Source organism: Kogia breviceps, chromosome 5, assembly GCF_026419965.1.
Source record: "Kogia breviceps isolate mKogBre1 chromosome 5, mKogBre1 haplotype 1, whole genome shotgun sequence".
Classification (NCBI taxonomy): Eukaryota; Metazoa; Chordata; class Mammalia; order Artiodactyla; family Physeteridae; genus Kogia; species Kogia breviceps.
The window spans coordinates 62,644,420-62,664,251 of record NC_081314.1 but is presented as its reverse complement, the minus strand read 5'-3'; the positions used below and the strand labels follow the sequence as shown (position 1 = coordinate 62,664,251).

Here is a 19,832-nt window from a genome sequence, read left to right as displayed (position 1 = left end):
ATGTAAATTAATAGGTGGCATGCAGGCAATACCCACAAAAGTAGGTGGCATTTTAATTTCTTCCTTAAGCTTTTATTTTCCAAATTTTCTACTGTGAAGCTATTAATACCTTTAAAATCAGAAATTAAGTGCTACAATAAATTTGCTATAATGAAGTTATTTTTATTTTGAAATCAGAACATAGATGGTATATTTTTCTTCTAAAAAACACTGGGGGGACTTCCCTGGTGGTCCAGTGGGTAAGACTTCACACTCCCTGTGCAGGGGGCCTGGGTTCAATCCCTGATTGGGGAACTAGATCCCACATGCATGCCGAACTAAGAGTTAGCAGGCCACAACTAAGAAGCCTGCATGCTGCAACTAAAAGGTCCCACATGCTGGAACAAAGATCCCACATGCTGCAAATAAGACCCAGCACAGCCTAAATAAATAAATAAAAATAAATACTAAAACAAACAAACAAACAAAAACTACCTGGAATTAAAACTGGGGAGAATGCATTAGCTAGGGATTGGAGCTCTAACGTTAGGTTTAACAACAGCACTTGGGTATCTAAATTAGGAATAAGGATTGGAAGTTAGTTAGGGTTTAGTACCAGCCTTTAGCATTATGGCTATGATAAGAGATCTCCATGTTAAGACTTAATAAAATTAAGCTAAATAGGAATGGAGAAGAACAATCTGTGGGTGATATTTCCTAATTCTCTGATGATTAAATGAGACCCCAATTTGAAAGAGTATGATTATAAAGCAAGAGTTAATAACAACAAGATATAAATCATCATATTAAGCAAAATTTCAATTTTGGGGGTGAGGGGAAGAATGAAAGCAAATAATCTAACATGTGAATAGTGATGGGATAGTGTAAATTTTATTTTTTAATGCATTTTCTAAGTTTTTTAAAATAATAAACACATACTACTATTAAAATCAGGGGGGCTTCCTTGGTGGCGCAGTGGTTGAGGGCCTGCCTGCCGATGCAGGGGACCGGGGTTCGTGCCCCGGTCCGGGAAGATCCCACGTGCCGCGGAGCCTGTGCTCCGCAACGGGAGAGGCCACAACAGTGAGAAGCCCGCGTAACGCAGAAAAAAAAAAAAAAAAAAAATCAGGGCTTCCCTGGTGGCGCAGTGGTTGAGCGTCCGCCTGCCGATGCAGGGGACGCGGGTTTGTGCCCCGGTCCGGGAAGATCCCGCATGCTGTGGAGCAGCTAGGCCCGTGAGCCATGGCCGCTGAGCCTGCGTGTCCGGAGCCTGTGCTCCGCAACAGGAGAGGCCACAACAGTGAGAGGCCCGCATACCGCAAAAAAAAAAAAAAAAAAAAAAAATCAGAAAAAGTAGTATCAAGAAAATTAAATATTATTTGTAGACCAAATACCAGATTCTCTATCCTTTTTAAAATGAAGTTTCTTAAACCACCAGCATGACTAAAATGAAAAACAAAAACAAAAAATACCAAGTGTTGGCAAGGATATAAATCACGTGGAACTCTCAATCTGGTGGTGGGAATATAAACTGGTATGAGCACTTCAGAAAACACTTGGGCTGTATTTATTAAAACAGTATATTCTTGGAAATTCCCTGATAGTTCAGTGGTTAGGACTCTTTTGTTTTCACTGCCAAGGGAGCGAGTTCAATCCCTGGTCAGGGAACTAAGATCCTGTAAGCCACGTGGTGAGGCCAAAAACCAAACAATAAACCCCCAGCATATTCTTAATCTGTAATCCAGCAATTCTACTCCTAGATTATACCCACGGATTACTGATTCCTGTGTTAGTGACATTTTGAGTCAGATAAATCTTTGGTTTGGGGGCAGGAGCTGTTCTGTGTTACAGGATGCTTAACAGCATCACTAGCCTCTACCAACTAGATGCCAGTAGCACACACCCTCAATTGAGGCAACCAAAATATTCTCTGGGGGCCAAAATCGCCCAGCCACTTACATTGAGAACCATTGGTATATACTCAGCAGAAATATGCACAGGGACCTCTCTGGCGGCCCAGTGGTTAAGAATCCGTCTTGCAACACAGGGGACGCTGGTTCAATCCCTGGTCAGGGAACTAGGATCCCACAGGCCACAGGCAACTAAGCCCACGTGCCACAACTACAGAGCTCGCACACCACAACTAGAGAGAAGCCCGCGCACCGCAACAAGACCCGACACAGCCAAAAAATAAATAAATAAAAAAGAATATGCACAGCAGCATTATTCATGATAGCTAAAAACACGAAATTTATCCAAATGCCCATAACTATCAGAATGAACAGATCAACTGTTATTCATAGGATGAAATACCACACGGCAATGAACTTCAGCTATGCACAGCAGTATGCATACATACCACAAATGTAATGTTGAGCAAAAAACCTGACATAGAAGTAGATACTATGTGATCCCATTACATAAAGTTGAACAACCAGAAAAATTAACCTAGTGTATCAGAAGACATGGTAAGTGGTTATTCTTGGGTTGGAGGATAGAGGCTGGAAATGGGGGGTACTGGGGTGCTGGAATGTTCTGCTTCTTGATCCGGATCCTCCTTGATCTGGATCCTTACACAGGTGTCAAATTTGTAAATTCACTGAGCTGGACACTTATGATTTGCACACCCTTCTGTCATGTTATACGTAAATAGAGAATTTTAAAAATGTTATACTTAAATAGAGAATTAAAAAAAAACAGGGGACTTCCCTGGTGGTGCAGTGGTTAAGACTTCGCCCTCCCAATGCAGGGGGCCCAGGTATGATCCCTGGTCAGGAAACTAGATCGGCAAGCTGCAACTAAGGAGCCTGCCTGCCTGTGACTAAGACCCAGCACAACCAAATAAATAAATAAATATTAAAACAACAACAACAAAGAAACAGAAGGACATTTCAAGATCTAAAATGATTAGATAGTATTTTTATAACATAACTTTCCTTCAAAGTAGCTTAATACTCTGTCTCTATCACATATCCACTTCAGGTTTTCTATAACTATATTCTTCTCAAGAGAATAGCTGCTTATGATGTTGTATTCTATGAGGCGTATTGTTTCTTCAGATAGCAATGTACATGACTGTATCTCAAAACTTAAAGAAAAAAATAACTTACATCTTCCATATATTCTGGCTCTGATGCAGAGGCATCCCAACGATTATTCAGAATAAAAATATTAGGCTTGGAAAGTCGCTCATTTACCTTGTGAAAAAACTGTTTTTCCTGCAAAACATGAAATATCCAACAGTATGTTTACTTTTTAAAGCTACTTTATTTTTACCTTTATACTTGAAACTTTATTTGAATCTCAAAGTTCGAACCATTTAACAACAGTGATAACATCCACCGATAAAGGATCCCAAAGCACTCTGAACATTGAACTTTCAAAGATGACAAAACTAAGATATAAGAAAGCAAAATTTAAGATTTTCCCTACTCCTCCCATCAGTCTTTTTTTGAAATTCAATTTAACCAATATTTATCTGTTTCTACTATATGCATGACATAAAAGATACTGCTAGATATGAGTCCATATTTTCAAAAAGCTACCTCAAATCATTTTGAAGATTTAGACTAAGTAAATAATAATGTAAGACACATGTACAACACATCATAATAAACAGTAAAGGTATATGCCATAAATAGTATAAATATCCAATTGAAATTAGGAAATGCTCCATAAAGAAGGAAGTGGTGATAAAGATGGGCTTGAGAAGTACTGACAACAGGGCTTTTTGAAGAATGAAAAATTGGGAGGGGGAAGAACTGTGCACAAAGAATAACATAAACAAAGGTACCAAAGTCAGGATATGTATCAAAGTTTGTTTATCCAACACCTAAATAATGTAGTTACTCTAAAACAGATTTTAAACATCTCCCTATTTTGTATACCATCAGGCTGTAAACAACTGTCAGTGTTGTCACAGCAACATGGTTTACGTGATATAGACTGGGCCATATAAACACTAATAACACGGTGACAAAACAGGTCTTGCTGGTAACACCTAGGTTTTAATGGTGTTTGGCCATTTATATGCTTTTGATGAATAACATTCTTTTAAGATTATACAGTAGTTCTGGATATTAGATATTGAAAACCTGGAAAGTTTATATGAAATAAGTCTGGCTCTAGACATTCTGGAAAAATAATCTTCTATGTTTGACAGAAGCTTATAGTGTACATAGGTAAGCTGAAACCTACAGTGTACACAGATAAAGCTGGAAAAGGCTGACAAAACTCAAAGTATGAAAAGCCTTGCTTGCCAGATAGGGAGGTGTTATACTTTATTCAAAAGACTTAGGCCAATAGCCTAACAATTCTGATGCCTATTCCTTCAGAAACTTGTAAATAACCAGTGAATGTCAACAACACACATGTATCACACCGTGAACTCAAATATTCACTAGAAGCTAGAGCCGTCAAACCAGAATCAGCCCTTCCAATCCCACAGAAACACAAACCCCTTCGTTCACCTCTGATATTAGAGCTTCTTTCTAATCCATGACTTGGATTTCCTTCACTTTTGAGAATTAAAACAGACATCATTTCATTTCCTATCATTCAAACAAAATAATTAGACCCTACCGTATTCATTAGAGTTGATTCAGAGTTTGCAACCAAAACGAAGACATCAGCATCTAAGCAAAATTTATCAATCCAGCTATCCAACTCTGTAGTGACATCTGTACCTGGACTAATGGGAATAAAATAAGAATTGTATTATATATTCTTTAAAAAGAAAATTTAGATTACAGAGAGATAATTTTTTAAAACTTTTAAGAATTAGTTGAAGTCTAAAGGATAGGATTTCTACCAGTTATCAGTCTGAAGCCTAGGAGATTTAAATTACTTTCTCAGCTATAAGACAGCAGTTGTGGAAAGCTGAGAATCTGTGCTTTATATACTTCTATTCTGCTGACAACCCCCAGAGCCTGTCCAATCAACAACTTAACAAATGCTAAAAAAGTTTATCTACTAGAGAGAAAACTTCGTGATTTTTGACAAAGCAAGTAACATGTTCACTTATTTTAATCTTTTAAATCTTTATGCTTTGGAAGACTGAAAATAAACAATGGAAAAAAAGAAAAAAATACCTAGGCTAATATACAATCTATACTATAAAAAGTATAGTTCAACTGTCTATACATTGACTTGATAAGTCCTGTGACAAATTGGCAAGTTAACAGGTTGGGGTCATGGATACAGTCTGGCCATGAAATAAAGAAAAATTAATTAGTTAATATTATATTTAAACCAAATATTTTAATTTCCCAAGCACCTTCTTTCATCTGAGCTATTTCTGTTGATTACTTGAAACTCTCTTTCAGTCAAAAGGGAGGACCCTCAACCAAGAAAATAAAGATTTCCATAGAACACTGAAATTTTAACTGAAGAAAACAAAAGAGCACACCACAATTTAAAAAAATCATTTAACTACTTTTTTTGGTTAAGGACTCTGCTAAAGAGATATACATTACCATTTTATTAAGCACCAGTGTAGTAGGATGATTTTTGAAAAAACGTATTAAATGCAGGTTAATCAGAAGAGCCCGAATAAATTACAAAAGCATTTGATTAATTCTTGAACAATGAAAAGCTGTATGAACTGTCCAGCGGTTATTTTGGGAAACTAAGTCTCAGAATAATTACTGATTAAAAATGATACCTATTTAGAGTTATCTATCTAGGTATCTAGAATGAGACAATCTCTAAGGCCCAACCAATTATCCAAACTACAATGTCAGTCTAGAGAAAAAAGTGACAATTCTTGAAATTTCCTGTAATAGAATTAAACTGATAAATTGGCACTTTTATGAAATTATTAAAAAACAGAAAAATAATAACTTATCTATCCCATTACAATCTAGCAAATGAGAACAAAGCAGCAATTGAACATTTTTTTTAAGCAATTGAACATTTAAAATTTTTACGTACTACATGCTAAAAGCAAGCAGCATTTCTAAAAAAAAAAAAAACAAATACATACGTAGAAAACAATTCATATGTAATTTTACCTATCCACTAAAACCAGGTCATCTCTCAAGAGGGCACATTTTGCCTTTGGCCAAAACACATGTACAAGACAGCCAGCTTTCAAGTCTCTGTCCATATGAAGGGCATGGGCCAGCTGATTAACTGTCTAAAGTGGGAAGGAAAGAAAAAATAAAACTCTACTTGTAACAAAATTCAATAAAAATTTAAAATATTATGATTTGGTACATTTATTTTTGCAAAACATGTAGAAAAAGCAGAACTTTAAATCTTTCGAAATAAAACCATCTGAGAAATCTTGAGAAACCTGAGGTTTAAAATTACCAAGTAGGAAAAAAAATAAGGCCTTGAAACAGTTTACTCATACCATTCCACAACAATAATCTGCACTGGAAACATTCTAAATGTCCAACAAATGGAACTCTGGCAATGAATCCCATGCAACTCCTGAAACTGATATTGTATGTATGAAAAGAAATTCACAATATATTAAGAGAAAAAAAACAAATCAGAAAATAGCATATATGAGACTTCCCTGGTGGTGCAGTGGTTAAGAATCCACCTGCCAGTGCAGGGTACATGGCTTCGATCCCTGGTCCGGGAAGATCCCACACGCTGCGGAGCAAACTAAAGCCCATGCACCACAACTACTGAGTCTGTGCTCTAGAGCCCACGAGCCACAACTACTGAGCCTGCATGCCACAACTATTGGCCCACCTGTGTGCCTAGAGCCCGTGCTCCACAACAAGAGAAGCCATTGCAATGAGAAGCCCGCACACTGTAACGAAGAGTAGCCCCTGCTCGTTGCAACTAAAGAAAGGCCACGTGTAGCAATGAAGACCCAGTGCAGCCAAATAAATAATAAATAAATAAAATTATTTTTAAAAAAGAAAGAAAATAGCATACATGATATAAAACCATTTTGTTTTAAAAATACAGAGAAACACCAATTTAACTCTATACCAAAGAATTTCCACTGGTTTTGGAAGTGTAAGAGTTTTGGAGTTTCTTTTCTTTTTGCCTAATTGTATTTTCTGACTCTTCTAAAATGACTTTATTGCTTAGTAATAATGGGGGAAAAGTAAAGGAACGTCACTAGGCAGTTATTTATTCACACAAGCCTGCTTTATATCAATGACTATGCCTTCTCTTTCCATTTAAATTTCCTAAAATATTTCTATTTCTCAAGATGACTTCTGACATACATTAGTTCATTACCTTTCATGTATGTGTTAAACATACAATTAAGTACAAAGGGCTTAAGACAAAATTAATAATTAAGGAAAGAGCATCAGTACACATACCTCGATGGTTCTTTTGTGATTTGTATGAAATTTTAAAGGGAAACGTCTATTTTCAAATGGGCACAATCGTCCCAATCAGGCTTGAAGTGAATCTCCACAGTGACAATGTTAGGTAGGGGTTTTTCTGCTTGCTTTCATAAACTTTTTGATAGAATTATAAACTTGTATTAAAATCCTGATACCTGGGCTTCCCTGGTGGCGCAGTGGTTAGGAATCCGCCTGCCAATGCAGGGGACACGGGTTCGAGCCCTGGTCCGGGAGGATCCCACATGCTGCGGAGCAGCTGGGCCCGTGAGCCACAACTACTGAGCCCGTGCTCTAGAGCCCACGTGCCACAACTACTGAAGCCTGCGTGCCTAGAGCCTGTGGTCCACAAGAGAAGCTACCTCAATGAGAAACCAGCACACTGCAACGAACAGTAACCCCCGCTCACCACAACTAGAGGAAGCCCACCCGTAGCAATGAAGACCCAATGCAGTCAAAAATAAATAAATAAATGAATAAATTTAATTTTAAAAAAGCAAATCCTGATACCTTACCTATAAAATTAAAATTATAAAAGCACCCATCTGACAGAGTTGTGGTGAGGTTTGAGTTATTACAAGTATTTTGAATAGTGTCTGCTACTTATCTTGATTACAAAATAAGTGATTCCTTCATTTGTATGGCTTAAAAGCTTGAAAAATATTTTCATAAATATCATCTTATTTACTGTTTGTAAGTAATCTGAAGGGTATTAGACAGATTGAGTTACTTTCTCTGATCAAACAGCAAACTCACAGAAGGAGGACTAGACCTATGAATTCACCTACAGTTTAGCCAAAACTAAAATAGCATGAATCTTCACACACTGAACTTTTGCATTTGTGGGAGAGATCTTACAACTTAAGACAAAGTGAGCATAGTGAGAAGCAGTGCCTTTTACCAATTGCTTTCATTCCAGAGTAAACATCTTGCATCCTAATTGCTTTTTATTTTTGTTTGGCTGAAAAAAATCTAGTGCCACTGAATTCCTGAAGAAATTTATGAAAGGTAGGGAACTACCACTGGCCTTTATCTGATAAAGCTGTAACATTTACTAATGAATATGCTTACCAAATATTCCAAAGGTAAAAACAGTTTCTAAAGGCACAGATGTGTCAAAAACAGATTCCAGAGCCCAACTTTTTAAACAAAGTTTTCTTTAGAAAGACAAGATTTGAGATTAAACAGCAACAACACACTTCAATAATGTTCTTTTCACCAGGAACACTATTTTAAAAATGTTATAAACTTTTAATCCTAATTTACTTTCATTTAGTTGAGGATAGGTTTTATTCTTCCAGTAACTTAGCTCTGAAGCAAAAGAATTTTAGAAAATTCAAAATATTCGTGACAGTTTTAAAATCTATGAATAGAAATACTAATGGTTCTTCCATCTCTAGCAATGCAGACATCTTGTAAAAATTTTTTTTAAAGAACAAGTTAAGGACATTATTTCAGGTATATTATGTTGCTAAAGATCAAACAGTATACCTTCACATTCTTTTTTTCATCTGACCCTTCTGTCATGAGATAAGCTTTATCTCCATCCGTTCCTTCAACACTCAGGAAGCAATTGGTTGTATGGCCAATTCCACTAGGGAGGACTTTATCCCACAACATGGCATTGATAACAGAACTCTTCCCACTGCTTGTCCTGAAGAATGAATACACAAAATCATGACAAAACACAATGGTAAAAACTTTGTTCTTTCACTGGGGCAAGGTCAACTTTTCTAGAATGCAAATTTTGTAAAAAAATTTCATCAGATTACAATCTGAAATCACAGCCCACTCTTCCTATCACAAGATGTGGTCTAACATCCCATCTTAAATCTGGGCTGGACCTTTTTCACATGCAAAGCTCATTCCTATTTCTTCTTCTCAAGCAGGACAACTGAGTCATCACTTCCGCAGGAGGCCTCTTCCCTCCCACTCCTATACCACCCTAACCTGGGGTAGGGCCTGTTTCATGAACCTACTTCATACTAGACTCTGTTTAAGGCCCTGAGAATATGGTCAAGTGGAAGAAGCAGACAACAACATAAAACAACAAAAAAACAAAAACAGAGCTTTGAGAAAAGTTTTCAAGGACATAAACAGGGTGCTTTAGCAGAGAATAACTGAGAAGGAATACCTTAGAGTGGTCCGGAAAGGTTTCTGCTGTAGTAACATTTAGGATGAGATTTGAAGAGTGAGAAGGAGTCAGACATACAACAAGGCAAAGAGAATTCTAGGCATAGGAAATTGCAAGTGCTAAAGCCCTAAGATGGGAAATAGCTTAGAAGGCCTACGAGGTTAGTGAGTAAATAAATGCTTCTATTGGTGAACAGCAGATGATATCTGAACAACCAAGTGGGGGCCTTGTCATTTCTCTTTGTATCTCTAGTACCTAACAGAGTGATTGGTACATAGGTAGTTAACAAATGGTCCTTAAATTAATGTATGAGCTGTGGCAGAAATCATTCTACCACTCTAGAAGTTTCATTAAGGAATGGCACTTCTTATTCTCCCTCTGGGAATCATGGAGCTGAAAATCCTTTTGGAAGGCACACCTGATAATCAATAGAAACTTAAAAAGAGTAAGTCACAAATTATACTTATCTGTTTTTCTATTCTTATAGCTGGGTAAGAAGCTAATTCTTAGAGATGAGCATCCTTAAAAAATAATAATATGATTGCCCTTCATAAAGATTTATTTTATACCAGGAGCTAAAATGAACAAGTTCTTTTACATGCTAATAGCTTTAACATTTAATACAGGCAGAAACTGTTGTGAAGAGAAGGGGGAAGAATATCACTTGCTGCAACATCAGAAACAAAGCTGCGGATATGATCAAGAAAAGCTAATATCTGGAAACTACCCTTGAGAAGAAATAATAAAGGCTTACCTGCCAAAAAATGCCACTTTCATGTGTCTCCGAGACAGCACCTCACCAATGATGGAAAGCTTATTTTTATACCTTTGTATTTCTATCAGATCATCCTCAGTAGCTACTCGGTCAAGTTCTGGATTCTTGTATGTTGCTGTAAAATTGAAATGGTATTAGAGAAAGTAACATAGATGAGTATTAAGTTAATTATAAAACAGAATACTTAAGATATGCATATATTTGGATTTTGTTCTATATTAACATGATATTTGAAAATAAAAATAACATGGTATCTGAGTATTTGGTAAAAGATGAATGCCTCATTGCAATGGGTCATAAGAATACTGCCCAAAAGAATTTCAAAATTATAAAAAATTACAGGGGTCCAGTCAAAAGGGTATTTATTATTCATCTAGGTCTCAAAGATACAAAATACCCACCTAAGCCAAAAAGCATTTCTGAACAGCAAAACTAGAACATAATATCCACCTATTATTATTCCATCCTGACAGGAGCTTCAAATCCTGAACTGAAAGAGGGATGCACATGCTGACTGAGATTTGAATGGGCAGCCCCCCCAAAATAAAGACATGGTTCAAGCAGGTCTTCAAGCTAGGTAAGACCTTGCTGTCTTACTACTTCTTGTCTGCTTCCCACAGGGGTGGAGCAAGACAGCTCCTTGAACATGAATGAAAAGAGAATTGCAGACTGTAACACACTCCTGTCAGGTTTGGGAGTAACTGCCTACCCCAGCCCCAGTCTCTCTTCCTCCAGAGATGGGGGTAGCTGGGAAAGAAACTATTTGAAAAGTAGGACAGTATCTCAGTTTTGTTTATATTTCAGGAATATCATTTTTACATTTTTATCATCTCATTTTGAAGGTGAAAACATGAAGATTCATTTGGCTATCTGAATGGTCCTAATTAGAGACAAATACTGACACAACTTACTGAGTGACCATCTAATTAAACTTAAGCTTCACATCTCAACATACTTTTCAAGTACATTGATAAAATATGTGCAATTTGGTGAATAAAGGCAAGACTGGCTTAAATACCATTACATTCATCTTTGTTTTTCATTTCATTCTTGCTCTTCTATGTGCTTCCTGATTTACTTGCTTTGCCTCTTTTTTGCAACATTTTTTTCTGAGGTTTTAGAACCAGTAATGTAAGCAGATAGGTTAGGGGGTCCCCGGAGAAAGAGAACCAGAAATGGCTTTCTTGACTTAAGAGAATCCATTCTAGCCTAAGCCATTTTGTGATCTAAGCCTGGCCACAATGCTCACCCTTGAACAGGTCTCAGTAATCGATGATCTTAAGGGAACAAAGGAATGCAGCAAAAGAGAAAAGGCAGTCAAACAATAGTGAGTGACAAAGCAGAGTCCTAGTTCCTCCTCAAAAGACATACATATATATGTGTGTATGTGTATGTGTGTGTGTGTATCTATCTATCTTTGAGTTCTGTCCCCACCCAGGTGGAGAACTGAATAATGATGTTGACCCTCCTGACTTCAGTCAACCAAGACCTAGACTGATCTTTGCTCCAATTCTATGCTGAATTCTCCTCTGCTCAAGCCCCTTCATGAATACACATGAACCATTAGCTTAAAACTTCTCCAATTTTGCTGTATGGGGACACACTGCTTTGGGAAAGATTTCCAGTGTTCTCCTTACCTGCTGCAAGTAATAAATCCTTCCTTCTCCCAATCTGTGGTTTGGTTGTGTCTACTGGCTCAATAACCACCAATAACAGTTAACACTGAATTCAGATTCTAAAGCTGAATTCACTAGCTCCTAGAGTAATAGCTCCTAGCATCTATTACATGCTCAATACACAGAAGTTGTTAAATTTAACTTCATTTTCATTTCCCATCAACTTTTTTTTTTTTTTTTTTTTTTTTTTGTGGTATGCGGGCCTCTCACTGTTGTGGCCTCTCCCGTTGCGGAGCACAGGCTCCGGACGCGCAGGCTCAGCGGCCATGGCTCACGGGCCCAGCTGCTCCGCGGCATGTGGGATCTTCCCGGACCAGGGCACGAATCCGTGTCCCCTGCATCGGCAGGCGGAGTCTCAACTACTGCGTCACCAGGGAAGTCCACTTCCCATCAACTTTTTTAGAATAAAATATTATTCAACACTCACCATGCCTGCTCAAATTCTTTGCAAATTGAAAACTAAGATTCTGAACCAGTATTTTTTTCCTCATTCAACTGCAAACCTTGTGTCAGATCTGGTAATACGGACAAAATAATGAGGCAGGATTCCTACTCTCAAGAAACTCAAAATCTAGTGAAAGAGAATTAAGAGGGACAAGGAAAAAAGTTTGATTCTACCAACCTACCAAACGTTTTCCCACTGTCACAGGAGTTTACAGAATCCCTCCCTTTTCACTGTACACTTGAAGGTCAACAATTATCTCTAAAGTAGTATTTCCCAGTATGACATTCTCACCACCTTTGTTTGAACAGTTATACTCTGTTTAAGAAAACTCCTTTTGCCCTTTTCCCACTGCATCTCATCCTCATTTGAGAAGATAAGATAGGTCTCAGATCTTGGCTTGATCTTGCTGAGTTGATGGGGGTTATAAGTATAATGGCTAAATGAGGGCTGCCTGACTTTCAGTCTGGGCATTTACTAGCTGCGTGATCTTTGGTAAGCTGCTTACCTTTTCTGTGCCTTAGTTCCTTCATTTTTAAAATGAGTGTGATTAAAATCTGCCTCAGTGTTGATCTGAGGATTAAATGAGTTATTAATAAAATAAAGTGCTTAGAATAGGACCTCACATATGCACTTCTTTCTTAGTTGCTATTAATATAATTCAATCTTCCTCCTTTGGAGGGCAGAAATGGGTTTTTTTTTAATGGTATCTCTCATAGAGCACAATCCCCTGTATGGTTTAGTATCCAAGGTTGACTTTATGTATTTTCAAAAGTAATTATTTAAAAAACTTAGAGGAGCTAACCTTCAACAAAATGTGATCCTTCAGTAACAAACTCGAGTAACTGGTCAAAGATTGCTGTAATTGTCTTCTTAGCCAGCACAAAGTGCTTCAGTGGAGAAGCAGTTTCTGCCATTATGCTGAAAATAAAAAGTTAGAAAAGTACAAATTAAACTATAAAGACACGTGAGTTAACAACACTTCCAACAACATTAACTCACCAATGAAACAAACTTCCAAACTTTTAGATATATTTCTGGGGGGAAGAAGTATTTTATTTATATATTCACTTTTTGGCTACGTCGGGTGCGGCGCGGGGGGTTCCAGAGTATGTGGGTTCTGTAGTTGGGGCACGCGGGCTCTCTAGTTGTGGAGCGCGGGCTTAGTTACCCCATGGCATGTGGGATCTTAGTTCCCCAACCAGGAATAGATTGAACCTGCGTCCCCCCGCATTGCAGGACGGATTCCTAACCACTGGACCACCAGGGAAGTCCCTGGGGGCGAAGTGTTTTAGTCAGACAATTAAAGACTACTTTTGGGTGATATTCCACTAAAATTAAGTGAATTCTATTGGCCAAAATCTTGATTGCAATTTCTACTTTAGTTCCCTTTGCTGATGATGAAACTGGCCAAATTCTGACTGCATGTGACTCTTAACTACATCAGGGAACATGGCAGCGAGTGACATGAAGCCAAGTTCACGAACAGTAACTAAGTTATTAAGTTTTTCAACCTGGATCTCTAGGTGGGTGGAGGTGGATATGCAGAATGCGGAAATAAAATTCCAAGATCATAATGCAATACTAACGTCTAGAAAGTAGTTCTCATCGCAACAAATAAGGAGGCAAGCCTCAAAGCGAGTATTAACGTTTCCAGCCAAAGTACCAAGAACTTCAAGGAGTGTTAAGAAAAATAAGTTTTGGTGGCAGCTTCTCCAGAAAAGACACCAAACAAAAACGATCACACACCAGTCTAATCCTGGTATGCATGTGTGTCAAATGGAGCAGAGGGGCCATAAAGAAGGCTGAGCCTTCCAAAGCGTCAGGAAATGACTGACCAAAGGGGACAAGCGGGAAAGCACGGTGGGGGTAACATAACAACTCGGTTCAGCTGGTGGTGAACGCCGACCTTGGAGAAAGGCCTTCCCAGTCCTCCACACCAGGAGCTGGAGCCCCGCCCGCAGGGCTCGGGGCCAGACCCCACCCCCGGCAGCGTCCGCCAGCCCCGGCTCCCGGTACCCCAGGCTCCAGGCTCGCGAGCTCCACGGGCCTAACCCGGCCGCCAGCCCTACTCGCAACCGCAGCGAGTTGCGGTTTTCCGCAGGACCGCGGCGGCACCTCGTCACAGAGCGCCCCACGCACGACTCCCCGCCCCCTGTCCCCGGCAGGACGAAGGTCACCCGAGCAAAGTGAACCGGCCCGCGGCCGAGGTTGCGGGCACTCACCCTGTCCCGGCTCCGACTTGTCACCCAGCATCCGCACCTCAGCCACAGTCCTCAATCCGCCTCATTCTCCCAGAAGAGGCTGGGAGACTGGGAGGCGGTGGGAGGAGAAGCAAGAGGGCGGTTACTTCCGGTCTCTTGCCCTTCCCAATTTGGTTTGGCTCCGTAACCGGAAGTGATCTACTCCGAGCGCCATTTTTCTTAAGGGCAGAAGGCGAGGAATTGTGAGCAGGCAATGCAACCAGAAGAATGCTTTTCCTTTCACCCCCAACTTCTGCATCGCCTCCTTCTCCCTTCAAAGTTTCCAAAGCTCTGCCCAGCCTAGGCGTAGCTAGCTGTCAGTGGCTCGTTTAGTGAGGGAGAGCTAAAAGGAGGAGGGGTGAGATGAGATGAGGTGGAGTTAGGGTGTCAGACAATGATTCCTGCTTACTTGGCCAGCAGCAATAAAGGAAAACCTTTTGACCTCTCCACTACCCTCTGTTCTTGTGTGATTCACTTCCTGAGCTTGGAGTACAGCGGGGTGTGTGTATGTGTGTGTGTTTGTGTGTGTGTGTGTGTTGAATTAGAAGTGAGACTTAGAAAATTGATGTATCCTTGGCAACTTCTTCTCAGAAAATTGATCTATCCTTGGCAATTGCTTCTCAAATTTTGTACTTGGGAATTTTGTACTTAAGGATCTTGTTAAACTGCAGATTCTGATTCTTTGCGTCAGAGTGTGCATTTCTAACATCCGTGGATTGCTGCTGCTGCTGGTCTACACATGGCTCAGAGGAAACTCCTGGGATTTCTTTCTGGAGTTGGCAAGTGAGATACAGTTTTGCAAGTGAGGCCACTTCATCTTTCTGAGCCTCATCTACAAAATCAGAGTACTAATAATACCTACTTTGTGGGTAGGCTCTAAGTTATTCAACCAAACACTAATCTAGGTATTACTGGGAAAGTATTTGTGATTAATATCTATAATCAGTTGACTCTATGTAAAAGAGATTAGTTTGGGTAATCTGGGTGTGCTTGATCCAATCAGTTAAAAGACTTTAAGAGCAGAACCGAGGTTTCCCTAATAAAGGAATTCTGCCTGTGGACTGCAGTGTCAGTTCCTGGCCAAGAATTTCCATTCTGCCCTTACTGATGGCTTGCCCTAATGTTTGTTTGTTCGTTAACAACAAAAATTTTATTCTCTCACAGTTACAGAGGCCAGATGTCTACAACCTAAGTGTCGGCAGGGCTGATCTCTCTCTGGTGTCTCTAGGGGGAGGTTCCTTTCCTTGCCTCTTCCAGTTTCTGGTGGCTAGAGGCATTCCCTGGCTTGAGGCTACATGGCACCAACCTCTGCCTCTATCTTCACATGGCCTTCTCCCCTGTATCTCTTTGTCTCGAATCTCTGTCTCCTTCCTTTTATATGGGCACCGGTCACTAGATCCAGTATGGGGATTTGGATCCTGGATCCTAAATCCAGGATGATCTCATCTCAAAATCCTTAATTACATCTTCAAAGGTCCTATTTCCAAGTAAGATCATACTCACAAGGTATCAAGAGTTAGGACTTGGAGACATATTTTTGGGAGATGCTATTCAACCTATTACACATGTATTAGAAATTCTTTAGTCCATGGTTTGCCTTTTCACCCTTAAAAAAATTTTTTTATTCTGATGAGGAGAATCGTAAATATTCTGTGGCAGGACAATCAAACTAAGAAAGAAGGAAAAAAATGACAAATGACATGCCCCCTTTGTGGCAGGCCTTTCCCAATGTGCAATGTCAATCTACATTATGCACTTGAACCAGACCTCCTCAAAGCAGGAGGATGAAATCAACCTGAGAAAAAGTCCGCTCCTTTCTTCAGGCTACAGCATTATAACATTGTAATTCTATGATTAATATATTTATTTTTCATCTCATACAAAGGTAAAAGGGGTCACATTGACCAAAGGCTTGTCTGTACATGTGTAATTGAAAAAAAAGGGAAAAAAAACCTTTGTTGGTTGAACTATAGATACAATGTTAACCTGTCAATATGGTACATAATTTCTTTCTCTCAAAAATCTATAAAACTGCACCTCTAATTCCTGATCAATGGAGCAGTTCTCAGAGGTTCCGAGAATCTGTTTCCTGGGTTATAATCCTCAGTCTGGCTCACATAAAATTCTCTTTTCTTTCTTCTTAGCTTGATTGGTATTTGATTTTTCATAGACAAATTGAAATTTAGTTGATTTACAATGTTTTGTTAGTTTCTGGTGTACAGCAAAGTGATTCAGTTATACATAAATATACATACATTCCTCTTCATATTCTTTTTCATTATAGTTTATTACAAGATACTGAATATAGTTCCCTGTGCTATACAGTAGGTCCTTGTTGCTTACCTACTTTGTATACAGTAGTTTGTATCTGCTAAACCCAAACTCCTAATTTATCCCTGCCTCCTCCCACCCCTGCTTTCCCTTTTGGGAATCATAAGTTTGTTTTCTATGTCTGTGAGTCTGTTTCTGTTTTGTATATAAGTTCATTTGTATCATTTTTTAGATTCCACATATAAGTGATATCATATGATATTTGTCCTTCTCTGCCTGACTTACTTCACTTAGTATTCAATATAATAATCTCTAGGTGCACCTATGTTGCTGCAAATGGCATTACAGTATTTCACTCTTTTATGACTAATATTCCATTGTATACATATATATATATATATCACATCTTCTTTATCCCTATATATTTTGGATTTGCCTAGCCAGCCCTCAATGCCTTGTAATATTCCTTGCAATAAATTTCTTACCCTCTGAACCCTAACTGACACACACTCTAACCCTCCTGCCAGCAAAGTAAGAGACTATGCTTGGTCATTTGCATCATAATGTGAAATTTTTTAAATAAATAAAGATCTTCATTGTAAAACACATTTTGATAGAAGTACAATTCTAAGGATTCCTAGCAGAAATAATTAGCATACTGTTTCTGTAAGTGTTTTTGTTTATGGTGTGGAGAGGGAGGGTAGGGAGAAGAGATAAGACATTAAAAAGCACAAAACACTTTGCAATCAAAAGATTTCCTTTGTACTTGCCTGACTAATAAGCACTATAATTTACAATCATGTTAAGGCATTAAGCAAAAAGGAATGAAATTTTAAGGATGAATTTCAAGCATCAGCCAGCATGTGAAGGGTGAAGGCAGTTACTACACTTGAGATCATTCATATGTTCATTAAACAAATATACACTGAAGAAGAAATCTTGTGTGTGTGTGTGTGTGTGTGTGGTACGCGGGCCTCTCACTGTTGTGGTCTCTCCTGTTGCGGAGCACAGGCTCTGGATGCGCAGGCCTAGCGGCCATGGCTCATGGGACCAGCTGCTCCGCTGCATGTGGGATCTTCCCGGACCAGGCCACATCGTGTCCCCTACATCGGCAGGCGGATTCTCAACCACTGCACCACCAGAGAAGCCCAGAAATCTTTTAGTGAAAGAGCATGGAACTTGATCTGAAGACCTCAGTTCAAATCCAGACTATGCCAGTTGATAGCCATGTGAAACTCTTAACCACTCAGTTAGTTTTTAGCATAGGGAATTCCAAAGGAAACTTTTGCTTTATTTATATTGTTTGAATTTTTAAAATCATAATGGTATCCCTTTATTAGTTTTATAAATAATTACATCTTTAATATAATTATTGTATATCAAAGTAAAAGTGACATTGCATGTTATAAATTATAAAAATAATAAATAATAAATGTTTTTGTATAAGTTATAAGTAATAAGTAATTTAATCCATTGTTTTTCTTTTTATGGAACAGACTCATAGGCAAAAACCAGCAGAGTAAACATAAAGAAGAAAAAAAATTAAAATATAAGGGCTAAAACAAATAGAGATTAACAAAAAGTAAAATTTAATTATTTAAAAAACTTATAAATTTGACATACCACTACCAAATCTGTTTAAGAATGTCAAAAGTGAGGGAAGACACAAACCAAAGGGGAAATAACTCTAGATACAAATATCATAAACGCCAATAAACCTGAAAACTCAGATGAAGTGTAAAATTTCTGGGAAACCATCAAATACCAAAATTAGCCTGAGAAAAAATAGAAAACTTGAATAACCTAATAAGCATTCAAAAAATTGAAATGGCAATTTCCCATATATACAAAAAAAGAAAGCCTAGATTACTTTAGAGGTAACATTTTACCAAATCTTTAAAGAAAAGATTAATATTATCTCATACAGGTTTTTGCAGAGCATAGAAAAAGAGAAAAAACACTCCAGCTCACTTATAAGACTACAATAACCTTGATACCACCTTGATACCTCCTGGATAGGAGGTGTAAGTAAAGAAAATCACACGTATGAATAAGGCAAACATCCTATGTGAAATATTACCTAACTGAATCCGACATTGTATTAGAAAAAAATTTTTGTACAGGTAGAGTTTTCCTAAAAATACAAAGATAATTCAACATTAGAAAATCAACCAATGAAATTCATATTCGCGGACTTAAAGGAGAAAACCCGCCTGTTTATCTCAATAGCTATAGAAAAAGTCATTGCTAAAGTTTAATACCTACTTACAATAAAAAGTCTTTAAAAACTAAGAAAACTGCTAAAGGCCACTTATCAAAACCTACAGAAAATATACTTAATGGTGAAACTTCAGGAGTCTTACATCTAAGGCTAGGAACAAAAAAAAAATGCCTGCTAATGCTATTTCTACTCCTTGTAGTAGTAGAAGTGCTGACAAATTTGATGATAAGAAAAAAGAGCCATTTGGACTCTCAGACTGGAAGTAAAGAGACAAATATATAATTTATGGCAGATTATATGGTTATTTACATTAAAAATTAAGCAAAGACAGCTATTAGAACTAAAAAGATTAAAACCAAAACATTATTTCTGTATACAAAAATCCATGTTTCAAAACTCAGACGTTTTCCTATACATGCAGTAGCCAATTAGAAAATAAGATAGCATGTCAAAGCAACCAAAACTGTAAAGAATCTAGGAATTGACTTAACAAAAGCCGCACACAACCTTTGTGGAAAAAATTTAAAAAAACATTAAAAGAGACCTACGTAACTGGAGAAATAGACAATGTTTACAAAAGAAAAGATTTAACATTGTAAAGATGTTGATTCCCTCAAAAATGATCATAACTATAATGCAATTCCAACAAGACTTAAATGGAATTGGAACTAATTCTAAATTTACATGGAAGAAGAAAAAGTCTACCAATAACTAAAACTGTTCTCAAAAGAAGAGCAGAGGACTTGCCTGGTGGTGCAGTGATTAAGAATCCTCC

At 38.1% G+C, this 19,832-nt stretch overlaps 1 protein-coding gene across 1 annotated transcript in view; it reads right to left on the bottom strand.

Moving 5' to 3' along the window:
- Positions 1–14,698, bottom strand: part of MFN1 (mitofusin 1) — a 35,437-nt gene extending 20,739 nt beyond the window's left edge. The window contains exons 1-7 of the mRNA XM_059064579.2: positions 14,548–14,698; positions 13,128–13,243; positions 10,184–10,319; positions 8,787–8,949; positions 5,991–6,115; positions 4,561–4,669; positions 3,090–3,197 (exon numbers count right to left, since the gene is read on the bottom strand). Coding sequence (XP_058920562.1) covers positions 3,090–3,197; positions 4,561–4,669; positions 5,991–6,115; positions 8,787–8,949; positions 10,184–10,319; positions 13,128–13,239 — 753 coding nt within the window. The 5' untranslated portion in view covers positions 13,240–13,243; positions 14,548–14,698. The remainder of the gene's footprint in view (positions 1–3,089; positions 3,198–4,560; positions 4,670–5,990; positions 6,116–8,786; positions 8,950–10,183; positions 10,320–13,127; positions 13,244–14,547) is intronic.
- Between the last annotated feature and the right edge of the window lie 5,134 nt (positions 14,699–19,832).